Raw genomic sequence first — 18,637 nt, 5'->3', positions numbered from 1 at the left:
ATAAGATGTTGGGTACGTTATGTGAAGGCTTTTAGGAATAACCATGTTTTGAGTTTCTGTTTGAATTTTTTTGGGCATAATTCCTGACGCAGATCAGGTGGCAAACTGTTCCAGCAGGAGGGGCCAGCTATGGCAAAGGCACGTTTTCTGGTTGTGTCAAGTCTGGTAGTTTTGTGAGAGGGTAAATGAAGTGTGGCTGCATGTTGCGTTCTTGGGGTTCAATATATATATCAATGATCTGGAAAGGAATACGACGAGTGAGGTTATCAAATTTGCGGATGTTACAAAATTATTCAGAGTAGTTAAATCACAAGCAGACTGTGATACATTACAGGAGGACCTTGCAAGACTGGAAGATTGGGCATCCAAATGGCAGATGAAATTTAATGTGGACAAGTGCAAGGTGCTGCATATAGGGAAAAATTACCCTTGCTGTAGTTACACAATGTTAAGTTCCATATTAGGAGCTACCACCCAGGAAAAAGATCTAGGCATCATAGTAGATAATACTTTAAAATCGTCGGCTCAGTGTGGTACAGCAGTCAAAAAAGCAAACAGAATGTTAGGAATTATTAGGAAGGGAATGGTTAATAAAACAGAAAATGTCCTAATGCCTCTATATCGCTCCATGGTGAGACCGCACTTTGAATACTGTGTACAATTTTGGTCGCCACATCTCAAAAAAGATATAGTTGCGATGGAGAAGATACAGAGAAGGGCAAACAAAAATGATAAAGGGGATGGAACAACTCCCCTATGAGCAAAGGCTGAAGAGGTTAGGGATGTTCAGTTTGGAGAAGAGACGGCTGAGGGGGGATATCATAGAGGTCTTTAAGATCATGAGAGGTCTTGAACGAGTAGATGTGACTCGGTTATTTACACTTTCGAAAAATAGAAGGACTAGGGGGCATTCCATGAAGTTAGCAAGTAGCACATTTAAGACTAATCGGAGAAAATTCTTTTTCACTCAACGCACAATAAAGCTCTGGAATTGTTGCCAGAGGATGTGGTTAGTGCAGTTAGTGTAGCTGGGTTCAAAAAAGGTTTGGATAAGTTCTTGGAGGAGAAGTCCATTAACGGCTACTAATCAAGTTTACTTAGGGAATAGCCACTGCTATTAATTGCATCAGTAGCATGGGATCTTCTTAGTGTTTGGGTAATTGTAGGTTCTTGTGGCCTGATTTGCCCTATGTTGGAAACAGGATGCTGGGCTTGATGGACCATTAGTCTGACCCAGCATGGCATGTTCTTATGAACCCTGGCTTCCCTGGTTTAAACTTACCCAGATATATTCAGCAGTAAGGTCACAAGACTGAATATCCCACTAAGTTAGCTGGACAAGTCTTGCCTGCCTATGTCTGAATATTGACCTCATAGTTGAGGATATTTTTTCTCACATGTAACACTTTGCACTTCTCCACATTAAGACAGTAACTTTGAAACAGATGTGTAAGGCACATATGTGCCTGCATTTGCCAGCTCACACCCAGGGATGCGGCCATTTTATAACATATGAACATATATGCACGCATGCGCATCTTAGATGCCCCCCCCCCCCCCGCTGGAGAGACGCAACGGTGGTAACTACCACCCAGTCTAGAACCTCCAAAGTCCACTCCGCACCTTACATGCTCCTAAGTCACCATGAGAGACTGGACCTGGCAGGTTCCTCGAGCAACAGTGGAAAGTGAAATTGCTCCGACAAAGGATCCTAATGTGAAAGGAGGGATCACTGTAGAGGCCTCATATGCAAAAAGGCCCAAGGGACCAGCTCCAACGTCTAGGCCATAAAGCCCAACACTTGAAGGAAATCCCAGACTCTGGGAATCACTGCATCCAACAACCTGCACACCTGCTTCTGCAGCTTGAGAATACAACCCTCCGTAAAGAAATCTTCCCTACCCTGATGTTGAAACACACTCCCAAGAACTCTAGGACCGGAGAAAAGGTGAGATGACTGCCAAATTCACCACCTAGCCCAGAAACTGCACCTTTCTCCAAGACCCGAGTTACCGCTTGAGCATCAAGAGCTTCCAACTTGCCTGAATGAGCCAGTCATCCAGATATGGATGAACCAAGATGCCTTTATTCCTGAGTGTCACTGTCACAACCATCATTACCTTGGTAAATATTCGTGGCACAGTTGCCAGACCATATGGAAGGGCACTAAACTGAAAACGTTTCCTGAGGACCATGAAGCGCTGAAACCACTGGTGATCTGGGTGGACTGGAATGTGCAGATATACCTCAGTCAAGTTTAGAGAAGCCAGGAACTCTTCTTTGCAGACTCCATTCAGAAGCGAGGAACCCTGAGAACCACATTCATCTTCATCAAATCCAAAATTGGACGGGACCTTCTTCGGGACCATGAAATTGTTATGGTTAATGGTGTTTGGGTGGATCCTTGGACACTGTGGCAGCTGACCACGCCCATGGAGGGGCAGTCCCGTGAGGGACCACGATGTCAGGCTAGACTCTGGACACACAAACACAGATTTGAATCTTTTATTAAACAGTCTTGTGAACCACCAGAGGTGGCAGTAGTGAGTAGTAGATGTAGAGCCCGGCTGGGCACATCTCCCACAGAACGCTGGAACAGCGAATCCTCTGCAAGGCTGTGCTGTAGTGGAAAGAGACAGAGTTAGGAGTACACAATGAGAAGCATACAGAGTCCCAGATAGAGATAGGAGAAGCTCTGAGACAGGGAGAGTAGGCCCTCGAGGAGCGAGTACCTGATCCCTTAGAGTATAGAGACTCAGCTGTAATGTACTCACATAGCAGTAACAGAGATTCCACTAGATGAGAGGTCTGGCACTGGAGCAGAGGGCAGGACCTCGAGGAGAGAGTACCTGGTTCCAGCAAAACAGTACTGTGGAATAGATGGTAGCTGTACTCACAGATGGAAAGCTGTAGGTGAAGTCTTCCAAGTAGGAGGGTTGGTGATACAGGCAGCGACTCAGGGAACATGGGCCCTCGAGGAGCGAGTACCGGTTCCTGATAGTACCTGTAAGAGATAGAAGAGGCCCCCGAGGAGCGGGTACCCCGTAGTAACCCCGAGGGGCGAAAGAGTTCCAGAAGCGCTGGAGTGGCAGAGTAGCTTCGGTACGGAGAGCAAATCCCATCCGTAGCAATACCGTTGCTAACTCGATGAGCTAGCAAATGCAGTAGGCTTAAATATCCAAGCGTCGTGATGTCATATCAGGGGGACGCCCCTGAGGTTCGCGCCAACGTGAGAATAAAGATGAGGGCGGCGTGCACACACGCGCGCGCCCTAGGTACCTTGGAAGAGTATGGCATGAGGCAGCACCAAAGCCGGTCCGGGGACGCCGGAGAGGATGGTAGACAGACACCGCGGAGGCCATTAGTCAGAGGTAGGCAGGGTGAAGCCGCATGTAGTGAGAAGTAGGCGGGGCGAAGCCGTCGAAGACCGACGGTCGCAACAGAAATAAATGGCATACCTTCTCATCCTTTGTTCCCACATAAGAATGGGAACTACAGCTGTCAATTCTTGAAATCGTTCAACGGTTTCTTGGACAACCTTTCTCTTGCAGCAAGGAGCACAGGGGGGAAACCATAAACAAGTCCCACAGTGGGGGAGAGAATTCTAATGCATAGCTGTCATCACACTGAGGACCCACTGGTCTGTTGTGATTTTGGTCCACTCCTTTTTAAACAGAGTCAGACATCCTCCAACATGAGGAAGAGAGGAGTGGACCGACGTTGCTTCATTGGGAGGACTTTGCTCCGCCAGAACCCTGGCCCTCTCTGCCTGATTTTCTGCCCCCTTGAAAGGGCTGATTCCGGGATTGTTGCCTCCCAGTGCCTTGCCTCTGTGCTTCTGCCGACGGCCTACTCAGATGAAACCGTCTATTCGACCAAAACCGGGAACGCCCGGCAAAGGAACCTCTGTTTACTTTTGGCTTACCCTCTGGAAACCTATGCCCTTTGGTCTCTCCAAGACGCTTCACGAGCAACCTCTAAAACTTCTCCAAACAGAAGCTTCTCCTTGAATGGTAAGGCTCCCAACTGAGACTCAGACCAAACATTTGCCAACCAGTTCCTCAACCAAATGAGCCTCCTGGCCGACACCACAGACATCATAATCCTCGACGAAGTTCTGATGAAGTCATACAGGGCCATCCCGAAACATAAGCTGCTGCCAACTCCAAACAGTCTGCCTGCTTAGCCTTGGATGGAGATAGCATTCTAGCAGCCTGCAGTTGCTGTACCTAGCACAAACTAGCCCCCTGCATGAAACTTCTTCACACAGCAGCACAAATACCAAGCGCAGACACCTCAAATATCTTCGAGGTGTATCTCCAACTTCCTGTCCTACATATCCTTCAGCGCCACTGAACCAGCCACAGGGATGGTGGTCTTCTTAGTGACTGCAGACACAGATGTATCTACCACCTTAGGGAGTGCCAACAACTCGAGCGTGTCCTCAGGCAATGGATACAACTTTGCCATTGCCAGCCCACCTTCAGGCCTCTCTCTGGACTGTCCCATTCCTTGACCACCTGCTTTTTCACAGACTTATTAAAAGGGAACGCCTTCACTGGACCCCTCAGGTAATCCATGACTGGGTCCACTCCCTCCTGATCTGACTCCTCCTGAGGAACCTTGATCTGCAGTTCCTCAAGAACATGAAGGATCAAGGGCCACAACTCTTCCTTCCGGAAAAGATGCACCACCTTTGGGTTCTCCCCTTTCGCAACCAGCACCTGGTTCAAACTTCCATCAGGATCCGGACCATCCGGACTATTATCAGGCACAGCTGGATCCTTGTCAGGCATAGTTGTATCCAGGAAAGCAGAAACCTGCGGTGCTCTGCCCTCTGAATTGTCAGAGTTGATATTCGGACTGCCCGGAACTGTCTTCATCCTGAGGACCCTGGGCACTTTCTGCGGAACGGGACTCCAGGACCCTCCAGGTCTTTTGCCCGGTCGAGGACCACCAGGCCTCTCCGAGAGCCTACCAGCCGACTTACACGCCAAACATGCCTCGTTCATAAGGAGGACGAACTCTGACGAAAACGGAGAAGCTTCCACCCCATGTCTGGGACAGCCTCCCTTGGTGTTAGAATTGACCTCTCTATGGTGAACAGAACCCTGCCCCTTTGGAGACAATGGGGGGGAGGGAAGATCTTCACCCCCCCCCTCCCCCAAAACATCCCTGGCAAGCCTTCAGCTCCCGACAACATGGCTGCCTTTCTTGCGCCCGTGGGGGAGGAGTGGCCAACTTCAAAGGCGCTCCAGTGCCTGCCTGCTGCTTTGGCTGCCACGCTGGCACAGCATCTGCTGGCCCTGACCTGCCCTCTTCACCAGAGGCAACAGGAGCACAGCCCAGCATGGGACAACTGCTTGCATCACCACACGAGCGGCACGCACTGCCATGTGCCATCAAACTGAGCAATGCTGCGCCGCCTGCAACAAGGCCTGACCACATGGCAAAAGCAGCCCTGCCGCACAGAGCAGTCAAACAGCACTGCCGCCTGGGAACTCACCTCCAGGCAGCCCTGCAAGTTTCAAACACAGCCTTCCCGGCTGCTAAAAACCTTGCTTCACTTCTTCTCCATCCTTTTTTTTTTTTTAAACTTTATTCAGACAGAGGAAGGAAAGAAAACAACAGAAAGGGATTCCACCTGTTCTCCTGGGGGGGGGGGGGGGGGGAGAGGAGGGAACTGACCCCACTAGATGTTCACCCCCTGGCGGCAAAAAGCCAAGTTAAAGGTCCCCAACCCCCTGATTGTTCCCCTCAACACCAAGAGGGATAGCCCCACCAGGGCCTAGCAACCTCCCGGGATGGACAATAACAAGAATCTTTCTTCTCTCTCTCTCTTCCATTTTTTTTTCAGTCTGCAGGGATTGCACCTGTACCATCTGCTGGAGACTGAGAAATACTGAGGCACTGCAGGGTGGCACTGCGGGTTATATGTCAATGCAAATTTCTCTGTCTCCATCTGCTGGAAGCGAGGCATAATCCCATGAGTCTGGACCGATCCGGGTATGAACAGGAATATCATTAAGGTCTATTTACTCACTCAGTTTGTTTTATTTTGTGCTTTTATTTATGTATTCAAGTTACCTGCCAAAAGCCACAGATGGAGTGGGAGATACATTTTTTCAAAAAATAAACTCCAATTTCATCATCCACCCCCCTCCCCCCACAACCCATAATAAAATAAATAGCCTTGAGGCCATTTATATCATCCTATGGCACCTTATTTCAGTGTGCTTGGAAGGGAAAACATTTTTCAAGCCATATGTTCCCTTCATAAAAGTAAAACAAATCCAGCAGCTGTACTGACGGCCTCTTAGTTCAGCCAGAACACTGCATGTGGAAGCACTGGAGAGATGCACAACAGAGCTGGCCCTGGTTAGCAGGGATTGTTCCTGTGTCACATAAAATCTGGTGATCAGTATTAAGTCAGCTTTACAGCCCCCTTCCCCCTAAAACTGTGCCTCGCTCCCTCACTCCCTTCACTGAAAAGGTTTTCAATTTTAATTTGAAACCATACACTACATAGGATGATTCTTGCAGGGGGGAACTGAAGGAATAGAGAATGGGACTAGATAAAACACTGGCTAAGATAACACAGCTGACACTTAGATCCTCCACCTTTTGTGCTGATACAGAATGGGGTCTTCCTCTGGGACAGCAGGCCTCTGTATTGCAGGCATACAAGAACAAAGAACTCCCAGCTTACCTTATCGCTGTCTAGCGTGTTCTGAGAGGTCCTTGATGCAATGGAAATAGTGTCGGGTTGACTACTGCCATCTCCTTGACTGTCCAGGTCCTCCCCATCTCTGCAAAGCAAATGGGCAACATGGTCATAAGTGGCTAGAAGGCAGCACTTGCTGGTCCCAGTGCTCAGACTGAAGCTCTGAATGCAAACGGTGGCGCTAAGCTGTATCTACCAATAAGATTTTGTATCATCATAAAACCTTGACTCTGGCTCAAAAGGAATGAGTGAATACCTTCTATAAATGCAGTGAAGGAAAAAGGGCTGGAAGAGGTTTATGAAAAACACCTCATGCTGGATGGCAACCACTCGACTGTCCAGCTTAACACCTGCTGATCAATAAACAACAAATTCAGTTCTGTAGTCACTACTACACAGGTTCACACTCGATGTAAGTCAGCCTTGTGAACTTTGAGGAAGAGATGACTTTTAACAGAATCAAATCAGTCAGCTCTGAGTGAAGAGCAGTACAACAAGATACACACATCCATTCCCCTGTGAGAGAATAGTAACGTGTTCTGCAGGCCTAAATCATCTTCCAGCACACAAAACCAAAACAAAAAAAATGATGCTTGAAACGTATAGCCAATCTGTAGACATTTCTTTTTAGGGTAGGTCAGACAATTATCTGGGATAGCTTAGATATAGTGGGACTCTGTCTTGAAGCAAGGGTTGGACTAAAAGATCACTTGAGGTTCTTTCAGCCCCATCATTGTATGATTCTATTATTATTTTGTCAGTTTTATTATGTCTCTCTCTCATTCTCCTGACACTTGCTGGCTCCAGAGCTTGTAGCATAGGTTGAACTTTTGAACCATACTGTCAGTTTCTTATGTTCCTTCTCTGGCTGTACTGAAATTCAGTTTCAAAACTCACCTTCCTGAAACTGCTTTTAGCTTCTAACCACATTTCGACAATAAATACGCTTACCATTGATTTTTATTTATCATGTGTGTTTGTCGAGAGAGCAGGGACTGTCTCCTGTGTGTACCTGCACAACCTTCTTTAAATTAACACCTGTCCGCAGACTAAAGCCATTTCTACCGCTTACAGATTTTAAGACAATTGTGCAGTTTCTAATGATGCCGGGCACTGATTATTGTAATTTATTGTATCTTGGTCTTTCTTTTTCTTTTTTAATAATTCCGCATTTAGGCACTTCAAAGTGGATTTCGTTTAGGTAGTGTAGGTATTTCCCTATCCCCAGAGGGCTTACAATCTAAGTTTGTACCTGAGGCACGTGACATGCCCAAGGTCACAAGGATTGGCAGTGGAATTTGAACCCTGGTTTATCGCTTGCTGCTCATACAACCAGGCTATTCCTCCTTGACCCAAAACAGACAGATTACTATCTCTGGCAGTGGGCATCGGGACCATGTTTCCTCGGTTCTCAGGAAACTGCAATGGCTCCCTATTATTTATTTATTTAAGGCTTTTATGTACCGACTTTCTTGATACAAATCAAATCAACTCGGTTTACATTGAACTAAGCAGAACTATAGCCAACCAATCAACAAGTGACAATTTAAAGGAGCATAAAGTTACATTATAACAAGGATGCCTTAACTGGGAGAAGGAAAAAAAAGAGGGGGAGAACGAAGATAAATTACTATATACAATGGAATATGGGAGGGAGGCAAGGAGCCAACCTCATGATGACTTGTGAGCATGATTAGCGTTTGTTTATTTACATAAGCAATATGAAAGTTCTATTAAATGGCAAGTTAAATTTAAACCAATTCTGTTAACTTTCAAAGCCATTAGAGGTGATACTGCAGCCTAATTTCAATCCATTCTTTTACCCCATGTGCCAGCTCGAGATTTAAGAACATTTGGAGCAGCTGGACTTTGTGTGCTGGGCTGGGGGAGGTATATTTAGCAGTGACACACAATAGGTCCTTTTTTTATATGAGAAACAGATAATCTATGTTTTCATAGGAAAATCAAGGCATTTCTTTATAATCAGCCCTTCAGAATGTAGTTAACTAGGATGGCGATAGCTGTTGGAATCAGCAAGCGGATTATGTTTTATGCTCATTATTTTATTAATTTAAGTAGTAAATGATTGTTATTGCATTATTTAAATAATCACATTGCTTTGTGTTCTACTTATGTTTTTGTTTATCCAATATGTGCAAATACTATCGGGCCGATAAGGTACAGTGTGCTCCGACGGAGCGCACTGTTAGCCGGCATTTGGACGCGCTAGCTTTACCCCTTATTCAGTAAGGCACCAGGGATTATGAAGATGGAGTCAGTTAAACTTTCTGTCTCCATCTGCTGGCAGGGATGCATAACCCAGGAGCCTGGACTGATCCTGGTACGTACAGGGAAGCTGCTTACAAAGCCTAATGTATGATTTCACTCCAGAAATATGAATAAAGAATACGTTATCATAGTTTGAACATTTGTTTTAAAGTAAAAGATACAGGTATCTTTCTGTGAAGTGGGGTCATCAGCTATTGGCTCCATGATGACATCAGAATTTGGGCATGCTCTGTATGGTTACTCTGCCCCTATTCCAGTCCTAAACAATGCTAGCTGGAGAACTAATATACAAAAACAGATGATGGGTAGTGATAATGAAATGTAGGAGCCATCAATAAACCCTTTGGGCCAGTATTTTTTTTTTTTAATTTTAGAAGGGATATACATTATTTTTTTTATTTACCAATACTTTTTGATCATAATAGTTTTTTAAAGTTATGAATTTGGATGAATCGAACCTAAATACCAAGGTTTACATGTCACCTCTATGGAGCTTGGTAAGCCTAGGTGTTCACCACAATATACAAATGTCAAAATTCCAATTTCACCAAAATACTCACTGGTAACTAATTTTTTATTTTATAATTTTGCTGACATTAAATCACTATGATATATGTATTTATTTTTTTTTTTTTACATGTGCTACATCTTTTCAATTCTCTATCAAACATTCCAATAGCACTGCTAAACTTGTTCGCACTCCCACATCAAGTTTTAACTCTATTTGGATCTGCACTACTTATGATGAAAGGGAAAACCTCAGACAGCACTCACACCAGGATTTTTATTTTTTTCTCTTGGTGCTTAACGTGCAACTACTTTACAGCCATCACTGGTTTAAAAAATGTTTTCAATCTAATAGTTACTAATACTTTATTTTATTCTCAGGGTTCTAAAATCAATTATATAGATATCTGTGTCACCACAAGATCTCAGTTCTCACAAACGTTGTCATAGTGATTTAATGTCTGCAAAACTCTAAAACAAACCCAAAATTAGTTACCACTGAGCACTGAAATGTTGGTGGAAGACCATGTACGCCACATAACAGTGGAGGCTGGTACCCATATTAGGTTTCCAAGTCATCAGTGGACATCAAGTTAGTGCCAAAACCTTTCTGACACTTAGGGGCGGATTTTCAGAGCCCTGCTCGCCTAAATCCGCCCAAAACCGGGCGGATTTAGGCGAGCAGGGCCCTGCGCGCCGGGAAGCCTATTTTACATAGGCCTACCGGCGCGCGCAGAGCCCCGGGACTCGCGTAAGTCCCGGGGTTCTCCGAGGGGGGCGTTTCGGGGGCGTGTGTCGGGGGCGGGCCCGGTCGTCGCGGCGTTTCGGGGGCGTGTCGGCAGCGTTTTGGGGGCGGGTACGGGGGCGTGGCTACGGCCCGGGGCGGTCCGGGGGCGTAGCCGCGCCCTCCCTACCCGCCCCCAGGTCGGGTAGGGAGGGAGGCGTAAATCCCCCGACAAAGGTAAGGGGGGGGTTTAGACAGGGCCGGGTGGGTGGGTTAGGTAGGGGAAGGGAGGGGAAGGTGAGGGGAGGGCAAAGGAAAGTTCCCTCCGAGGCCGCTCCGATTTTGGAGCGGCCTTGGAGGTAACGGGGGTAGGCTGTGCGGCTCGGCGCGCGCCGGCTATACAAAATCCATAGCCTTGCGCGCGCCGATCCAGGTTTTTAGCAGATACGCGTCTACTAAAATCCAGCGTACTTTTGTTTGCGCCTGGAGCGCAAACAAAAGTAGGCTATTCGCGCTCCTTTTAAAATCCGCCCCTTAGTAGGTAAATCTTAAACCTTGTCAGGAATTCTGATGGTAAGCTCAGACTTCATGGTGGTAGTAGACCACCAGACCAACAGCTGTCACAAGACACCGTTCGGAAGAGGACAAGATTCCAAATTCTCCTTTTCTGTACAACACAAACACCTGCTCTGGGCTCACCTCCTTCCTCCCTTCTGCTTTGTGGTCGCAGCCGTTTTGGGGATATGGATTGGCTCTTTCAATGCTCCTTTCAGATGAATAGTTCTCTCCTGGATCACCTCTCTAATGTGCTTGATCCAGTCTTGCTTATTCTCAATACTGGAAGCCTGGAAAAAACAAACAAACAAACCAAAATACGAAAGCATCAGCTCAGGTGGCAGAGTGGACCCGCTGTGCTAGACTCAGCATTACATTGTGCAACTACACAGTACTCTGCACACACGCGAATGCTCATTTTTTCCAGTAAACTGAGTAAAAGTGATCTGTAAGGCAGCAAGTCGCCTCCTAGCTTGTTTTGATTGTTGTGTTTTGCTTAATTTATTAAATGTATTTTAGTGTGTTTTAATTATTGTAAACTGCTTAGTACATTTTTGTTATAAGCAGTATAGAAACATGTTTTAGCTGCAGCGTGAAGGTCTCCATCTTAGAGTGACTGGTTTCCAGAGGCCTGCTTTAATGCCTCTTCAGGCACAAAAGCGTGAGGCTGCCTAGGACCTTTCAGCTCATCAAGTCAGAACACAAGCTGCCAACAAGTGCAATTTACACAGGGGACTGCCGGGCAAGGAAGATTCCCCACCCCCCCCCCCTCCCTGACACTTTCCTAAAAGAAATTCAGTATTTTAGGACAATGAAAAAAAAACCAAACCAAATTTTCACTAAGACGGCAATACTGTCAGAAGTAAATACCTTTAGGACGATTTTGTTGTCAGAAGTGGGAGTCCTTCCTACCCAAAGTGCAAATTTGCAGGGGTCTCCTTCAACGTGCTCCGTGACGCCCAGCTCAGAGGTCTGGAATGAGAAATAAAGGGCAGCGTTAGGCCTCAGCAGAGCCAAGCAAGCTGATGCCCACCCCACAACCTTGTAAAAACTAGCTTTAAATGCAACATACCATCCAAATAAATCATTTTGTAGTTATGAGCATTACATAGTTGGGCTAGACTTGTCCTGTGTGTGTGTGGAAGGATTTTATTTTAACCCCGACCTATACATAAAACTCTTTATACATATATATAGGACAGACGGAGTGACAAAAAACCCCACTGTGTGGCAATGATCTCTGCCGAAGGTAGGGGTGTGAATTTGTAGCAAGATGCCCACTTTGTCGCATAAAAACACAACGCAGTCAAAACTCCCACACAGCAAGCTCTGACATGCCTCACTGGGCCTAGGTCTTCCTGGGAACAGGAAAGAAAACAAATTACTAACCAAGAGATAAAGAGTTCTTGGATCAAGACTGCACAGTTTTCTCTGGTGTTAGAAAGAAGCCGAACAGAACAATCTTGGGCTAAACAGCTTTCCAGAAAGAAAACCGTGGATCATTAGCATCTGAAGAGCAAGAACTGATTGCTTATACATAGCTATGCTCAGTGTTCAGCCGCGAGGAACCTCGCACATAGAATCAAAAGTACTTGCTTTGAAGCAGTGGTAAAAGGCATCAGAGCCCTCACCATCATCGGTATTGTCCTGATCCACCTGCATTCGAGCTCTGTCAGACCATACTGCGCTTCGGCACTTGACAGTGGAGGAGCACTCAGAGCATCTGGATCTACCTTAGTAGGAACTGCCGCTTCAGCAGACGGGCCCTGTAGAAATGTCTGCAATCCCTGGAAGAATTCCATCCAGGAAAAGGCTGCCGGGTCCATTCCAGGCCCCATAGGCCTGAACCTAATCTCCTGTGAGCCAGTGTCCCCTGAGGACTTGACCTGCAGACCAATCAGGGGAGGAAACACATCTGCAGTGCTTCCCTCAGTCATACTCCCCTCAGACTGGGGAGATGGACCATCACTGGCAAAATCAGAAGGAGGCGAATCTCCCCAAGCATCTAGGTGGTGCTGACATAGGCTTAAAGAAAACTCTGGCTGAATGGCTCTGATATGGCAGGCAGCTTAAATAAATAGGCGCTTAGGTTTCTTCACTGTGGGCGCCATGCTATAAGTGCACAACCCAATAAAGGCACGCACCTAACTTTTTCGTGCGTACAAATGTGCCTAATATTGGCGCACAAAAAAATGTGTGGCCATGCCACGCACCTAGGCCGCTCGTCCTACTAGATGCCCAAGCTGGATGCCCAGGACCGATGCCTAAACTGAGCGCACAAGATGTGCATCCAGAAGAATGCCCAATTGCACGCACAAACGAGAATAGGTGCATACCCGGATGCGCAAGCACTGCCCATAGTCTGCAGCAAAAAAGCGAGCAAAAGTACCGCGCAGCCTAACATTCACCAAAATGGGAGAAGTTTGGAAGCAGGGCCTAGCCAAATGGCTGCTCAACCAACCATATCTGCACTCTCTCCTCACTTCACAGAACTCTCCACGTGAGCGGGACAGCCGAACGCCAAGGAAACAGATCCTTCTCCTGCTGTTTCCTGTTGTTTTGTTTTTTTTTTTTAAGTTAAAAAACTTTTACCTGAGCTCAGACCTCCCTGGCTGAGAGCAGGAATGGGTCCCAGATATGGGGGAAGAGGGATAAAGCCTTCACTGCTGAGCTTCTCTCAGCCTGCAACTGCTAACTAGAATTTAGGTCCATGCCAGTTAAGGATACCATACTGAGGCAGGAACTGCACGGTATCACCTCAGGAGGCAAGCAATGCTACATAAACATCTCCTTTCCAACTTTTCTTTTCTTTTTTTTTTTTTTTTTACTGACAGGCAATTCCCCGAGGGGAAATGCATGCCCATCTGCTGGAGACGGAGAATACTGGCGGGCTGATGTCGGGGTGGGACTATAAAGCCGTGAATTCAGCTTTTGTTCCATTTCCATCTGCTGGCAGAGGTGCATAACCCACTCGTTGGGATTCACCCACCTGAATGCAAAGGAATGGTCAATTTTCTCAAACAAGAAAGGTAAATAGTGGAATACTCCAGGGATCTGTACTGGGACAATTGCTTTTTAATGTTAAAAATTACCTAGAGATGGGAACGACGAGTGAGGTGATCAAATTTCCTGTTGATACAAAATTATTCAAAGTTGTTAAATCACTAAAGAATTGTGAGAAATTGCAAGGGGTCTTTGTGAAACTGGGAGACCAGGCATCCAATCAGTAAATACAATTTAATATTGACGAGTGTAAAGTGATACACATAGGGAAGAGCATGAAAATCTATCTCATGCATATTCATTGTGGATATCCTGAAAATCTGACCTGTTTGTAGCTCTTGAGGATCGGAGTTGACCATCCCTGTAACAGACCATCTAAGGCAAATTTAAGTCAATTGCAGTGGCTCCTGGTCATAAACAGGATACAATTTTAAATTCTTAGCTTTATATTCAGGTGTGTAAACACTGCCCCTGAGTATCTGCTGCCAGATTGTACTAGATTTTGCACATTCAGCTGCCATGCCCCCAAACTATGGAACAAGATACCTACACCTTAAGACATCTTCCCTTACCTTTTGGAAGAGAGTTATGGCTTAGTTATTCCGCCAGGTCTATCACTAAATTCTGCTTCAAAAACTTTTACAAACTGTGATATAGACCAGGGGTGGGCAACTTATAGCCCACAGGGCAAATTTGGCCTAATGACAAGCTTTTTCTGGCCCTCCTCCTACTCAATTTGCCTCATTATCTCCGGCCCGCTGGCACCTTGCAATGACGACATCAACAATGGCCTGACATCACGGGCCTTTGATGATGACGTTGACCGAGGTGCCAGTGACTGGCAGTGATGTCCCCCTCTCAGAGGCCTAGCAGTGTAGTAGAGGGAGAAGTGTAGCTGGCAAGGCCTTAGGAAGAGTGGGATGGCATGGCTCTCTCTTATGAATGCCACAGTTGGGTCATCCATGGGCGCTAAAGACGGAGACTGCTGCTGTTCAAGAGTGGAGAAAAATAAAGAGTGTGTGTGGGTGTGTTTTTATATGAAAGCATGTGTGGTTGTGAGAGAGCATATATATATGTGTGTGTGGGTGAGAGAGAGCACATATATGTATGTGGGTGGATAAGACAGAGCATGTGTGGGTGATGGGTGAGAGAAAGAGAGCATGTATGTGTGCAATAACCCTCCGTCCTCTCTGCCTGCTAATCCATGACAATTTCAGGGCATCTGGAAATCAAAAATTCCCAGGTATGGACAGCAAGGAATTTTTTAAAATCCTTTCTAGTTTTAATTATTGGGTATTATTTGATGTCTCTGTTTTGAAATATTTTATGGGGGTCTAGAAAATTTTTGTAAGATTTTTTTTTTTTTTAACTATTTGACGTTATACTATTTGTTAACTGTTTGGAATTAATCTGCTTTGGTCCTCTCACTGTATGGTATACTGGCCAAATTTCCTCCCCTCCCCCTGCTCATGAAGTTCTAATGTGGCCCTTTTTAAAAAAACATTTGTCCACCCCTGATATAGACAGTTGCAAAATCCCTTCTATCATCTGACTACTGGAGCTTGATCATGAAACATCAGCCCCACCTTACTTCCTGTTATTGATTCTACTTCCTCCGCACTAGGTGCCTGCCTTCTTCCAATGTAACTGAATTATTGCATTTTTTTTTTTTTTGTTACCCTGGCTCTCTAATCCATTTGGAAGACCTATATTGTTACTGTATCTTCTGCTACTCCCTAGATGACTTCTACAATCCTCCTCACACCTCTAGTCGTAATTTATATGCCCACCCTGAATGTCACCTTTCATGTTTCCATTTACTGTAAATTGAAACAAACGTAACAGGAATTTAACTATAAATTTGACTGTAATCCACCTTGAGACCAGCTTAGTAAAGGCAGAATATAAAATGCTTATAAATAAATAAATAAATGGGAGCAGGCAATGTAATTTAACCAAATCTAAGTTGGAAAAGTTGAAAAAATTCCATGTTACAGGTACCCCCAGTGCTTAAATTATAATAGCCTTATGTTCCCTCGAACCAAGAAACAACTGTGAGGTAGATATTCAAACCTCTGCTGGCTAAGTAACTTAATCAGATAACAGTTATCCGGCTAAGTTACAAGGATATTCAGTGGCACAACTATGGCTGATCTAATTTATCCATTTAGCTAAACCGGATAAGAACAAATATCATTACTTATCCGGTTCAGTTAATCGGATATGTAGCGCCACCCAGATCCGCACACTGCCCGACCACAAATTGGTCGGCTAAAACATAACCGGAAAAGTGACATACTTTGAATATTGACCTCTCTATATTTAAAAGTTATCATCCCAGAGTGCCAGGGCTTGCTTTTTGATGCCACAGCACTCAGCTGCTATCAAACTCCCCCAGCCACATCAGCCTTCTTACTGAGCTGGTCGGGTTTTTTCCTGGTAAGGTGACTTATAAATTGGTAGATTAAATTAAATGAGCAGGACGGGCTCTGCCTGAGCATGGAGAACTACCAGGAAACAAACACTGGTGTTCTTGGGGTGCACCAAGCCCTTTATTTCAGAGAAACTGCATTTTAATTGAAAAGTTAGTTTTTCGTTTCTAGGTTGCAAAGTATGCAATATTATATATATATATATATATATATATATATATTTTTTTTTTTTTTTTTTCTTTTACAAATTTTTCAAGGTACCTATGAGCTCTCACTTCCTTCTACCTCACCACACCCATCCCCAAGGTATAACAATTAGTTTTTTCTTGATTTTTAGATCTGCAAAAGTTCAACCAGGGTTCGTTTTACACTTTTCAAGATTGTGCTAGCAATATGCTAAGAAGTCCCATGGCTGCTGTCATGTGGTCAGGAGAACATAGTAATTCAGCAATGATGATAGAAAAGGACCAGATGGCCCATCCAGTCTGCCCAGCAAGCTTCTTATGGTAGTAACCGCCGCTCCATGCAGTTAACCCCAAGCCTTATATCAATGGTAGTAATATATGCAATCAATCAAAACCAAGCAACTGTCAAAGCCCATAAATTACTGCTAGCAACATTTTTACTGGGCAATGAGCCTTATTGATAATTCAGACAATGCTGCTTGACATTCTTTGCTTTGGGACTTGGCCGTAGAAGCATTCCTGTGCTTTTTCCCTTAAGTCTACGTGTCAGTATCTCAGACCATAAAAGTCAGGGCCCATATTGGTTGTCTGTATCCAGCTTTCATAAATCACTTTTCATTCTTTCTACTCTTTCAGGCGTGTCTACTCTGTTGCAGATCTTAGTATCAGCCAGAAATAGACAAACTTTACCTTCTATCTTTCCTCAATGTTACTCACAGTGGGGTAGATTTTCAAAAAACGCGAATAGGCGTACTTTTGCTGGCGCATCAGGCGCAAGCAAAAGTACGCTGGATTTTAGTAGATACGCGCGGAGCCGCGCGTATCCACTAAAATCCTGGATCGGCGCGCGCAAGGCTATGAATTCTGTATAGCCGGCGAGCGCCGAGCCGCGCTGCCTACCCCCGTTCCCTCCAAGGCCGCTCCGAAATCGGAGCGGCCTTGGAGGGAATCCTCTAACGCCCTCCCCTCATCTTCCCCTCCCTTCCTCTATCTAACCCACCCGCCCGGCCCTGTCTACACCCCCCCTTACCTTTCTCCGGGGATTTACGCCTCCCGGAGGGAGAAGTAAATCCCCGCGCGCCAGCGGGCCTCTTGCGTGCCGGGCCGCGACCTGGGGGCGGGTACGGAGGGCGTGGCCACGCCCCCGGACCGCCCCGGGCCGTAGTCACGCCCCCGTACCCGCCCCCAAAATGCTGCCGACACGCCCCCGCAACGCCCGGGCCCGCCCCCGACACGCCCCCCTCGGAGAACCCCGGGACTTACGCGAGTCCCGGGGCTCTGCGCGCGCCGTAGGCCTATGTAAAATAGGCTCACCGGCACGCAGGGCCCTGCTCGCCTAAATCCGCCCGGTTTTGGGCGGATTTAGGCGAGCAGGGCTCTGAAAATCCGCCCCAAAGGTATTAAACAGAACTGGTTCCAAAACCATTCTCTGTGGCAATTCCACTTAACATGGTTCTTTGTCTCCTATCAGTCAACCAGTTTGTAAACTATGCCACCACCTTGGCATTAACTCCCAAGCTTCTCATTTTATTCATAAGCCTTCTATGTGGGGCTGTATCAAAAGCTTTGCTGAAATCCAAGTAGATCACATTGAGTGCTCTTCCTCGATCCAATTCTCTAGTCACCCAATCAAAAAAATCAATGAGTGGTCTGACAGAATCTTCTCTGGTGAATCCATACTGCCTCAGATTCAGCAAGCCACCTGATTGTACATAGTTCAATATACTTGACTTCAGCAGAGTCTCCTTTAATTTTCCACATCACTGAAGTGAGGCTAACCGGCCTGTAGTTTCCAGCCTCCTCTCTGCTACCATCCTTGTGAAGAGGGACCACAACCACACTTTTCCAATCTCGTGGCACCACTCCAGTTTCCAGGGATCTATCGAACAGGACTTTCTGAGGCCCTGCCAGAACATCTCTGAACTCCTTCATTATCTCTTGCTAATGAAGGAGCTAATGAAAGCACTATGGCCTTGTCCATTTTCATTTTACTTAGCTCATCCCATACATTCTGTATCAAAAGCTTTGCTGAAATCCAAGTAGATCACATTGAGTGCTCTTCCTCGATCCAATTCTCTAGTCACCCAATCAAAAAAATCAATGAGTGGTCTGACAGAATCTTCTCTGGTGAATCCATACTGCCTCAGATTCAGCAAGCCACCTGATTGTACATAGTTCAATATACTTGACTTCAGCAGAGTCTCCTTTAATTTTCCAC

The 18,637-nt window shown here is 45.8% G+C and overlaps 1 protein-coding gene across 1 annotated transcript in view; it reads right to left on the bottom strand.

Moving 5' to 3' along the window:
• The window catches only part of TRIO (trio Rho guanine nucleotide exchange factor), a 964,000-nt gene that overhangs the window by 271,613 nt on the left and 673,750 nt on the right, over nucleotides 1-18,637 (bottom strand). The window contains exons 31-33 of the mRNA XM_029590045.1: nucleotides 11,670-11,771; nucleotides 10,944-11,089; nucleotides 6,710-6,809 (exon numbers count right to left, since the gene is read on the bottom strand). Of these exons, the coding sequence (XP_029445905.1) occupies nucleotides 6,710-6,809; nucleotides 10,944-11,089; nucleotides 11,670-11,771 (348 nt within the window). The remainder of the gene's footprint in view (nucleotides 1-6,709; nucleotides 6,810-10,943; nucleotides 11,090-11,669; nucleotides 11,772-18,637) is intronic.

Source organism: Rhinatrema bivittatum, chromosome 2 (genome assembly GCF_901001135.1).
Source record: "Rhinatrema bivittatum chromosome 2, aRhiBiv1.1, whole genome shotgun sequence".
NCBI classification, from domain to species: domain Eukaryota; kingdom Metazoa; phylum Chordata; class Amphibia; order Gymnophiona; family Rhinatrematidae; genus Rhinatrema; species Rhinatrema bivittatum.
Note: the sequence above shows the minus strand (reverse complement) of the source record. Positions and strands in the feature narration are given on the sequence as shown.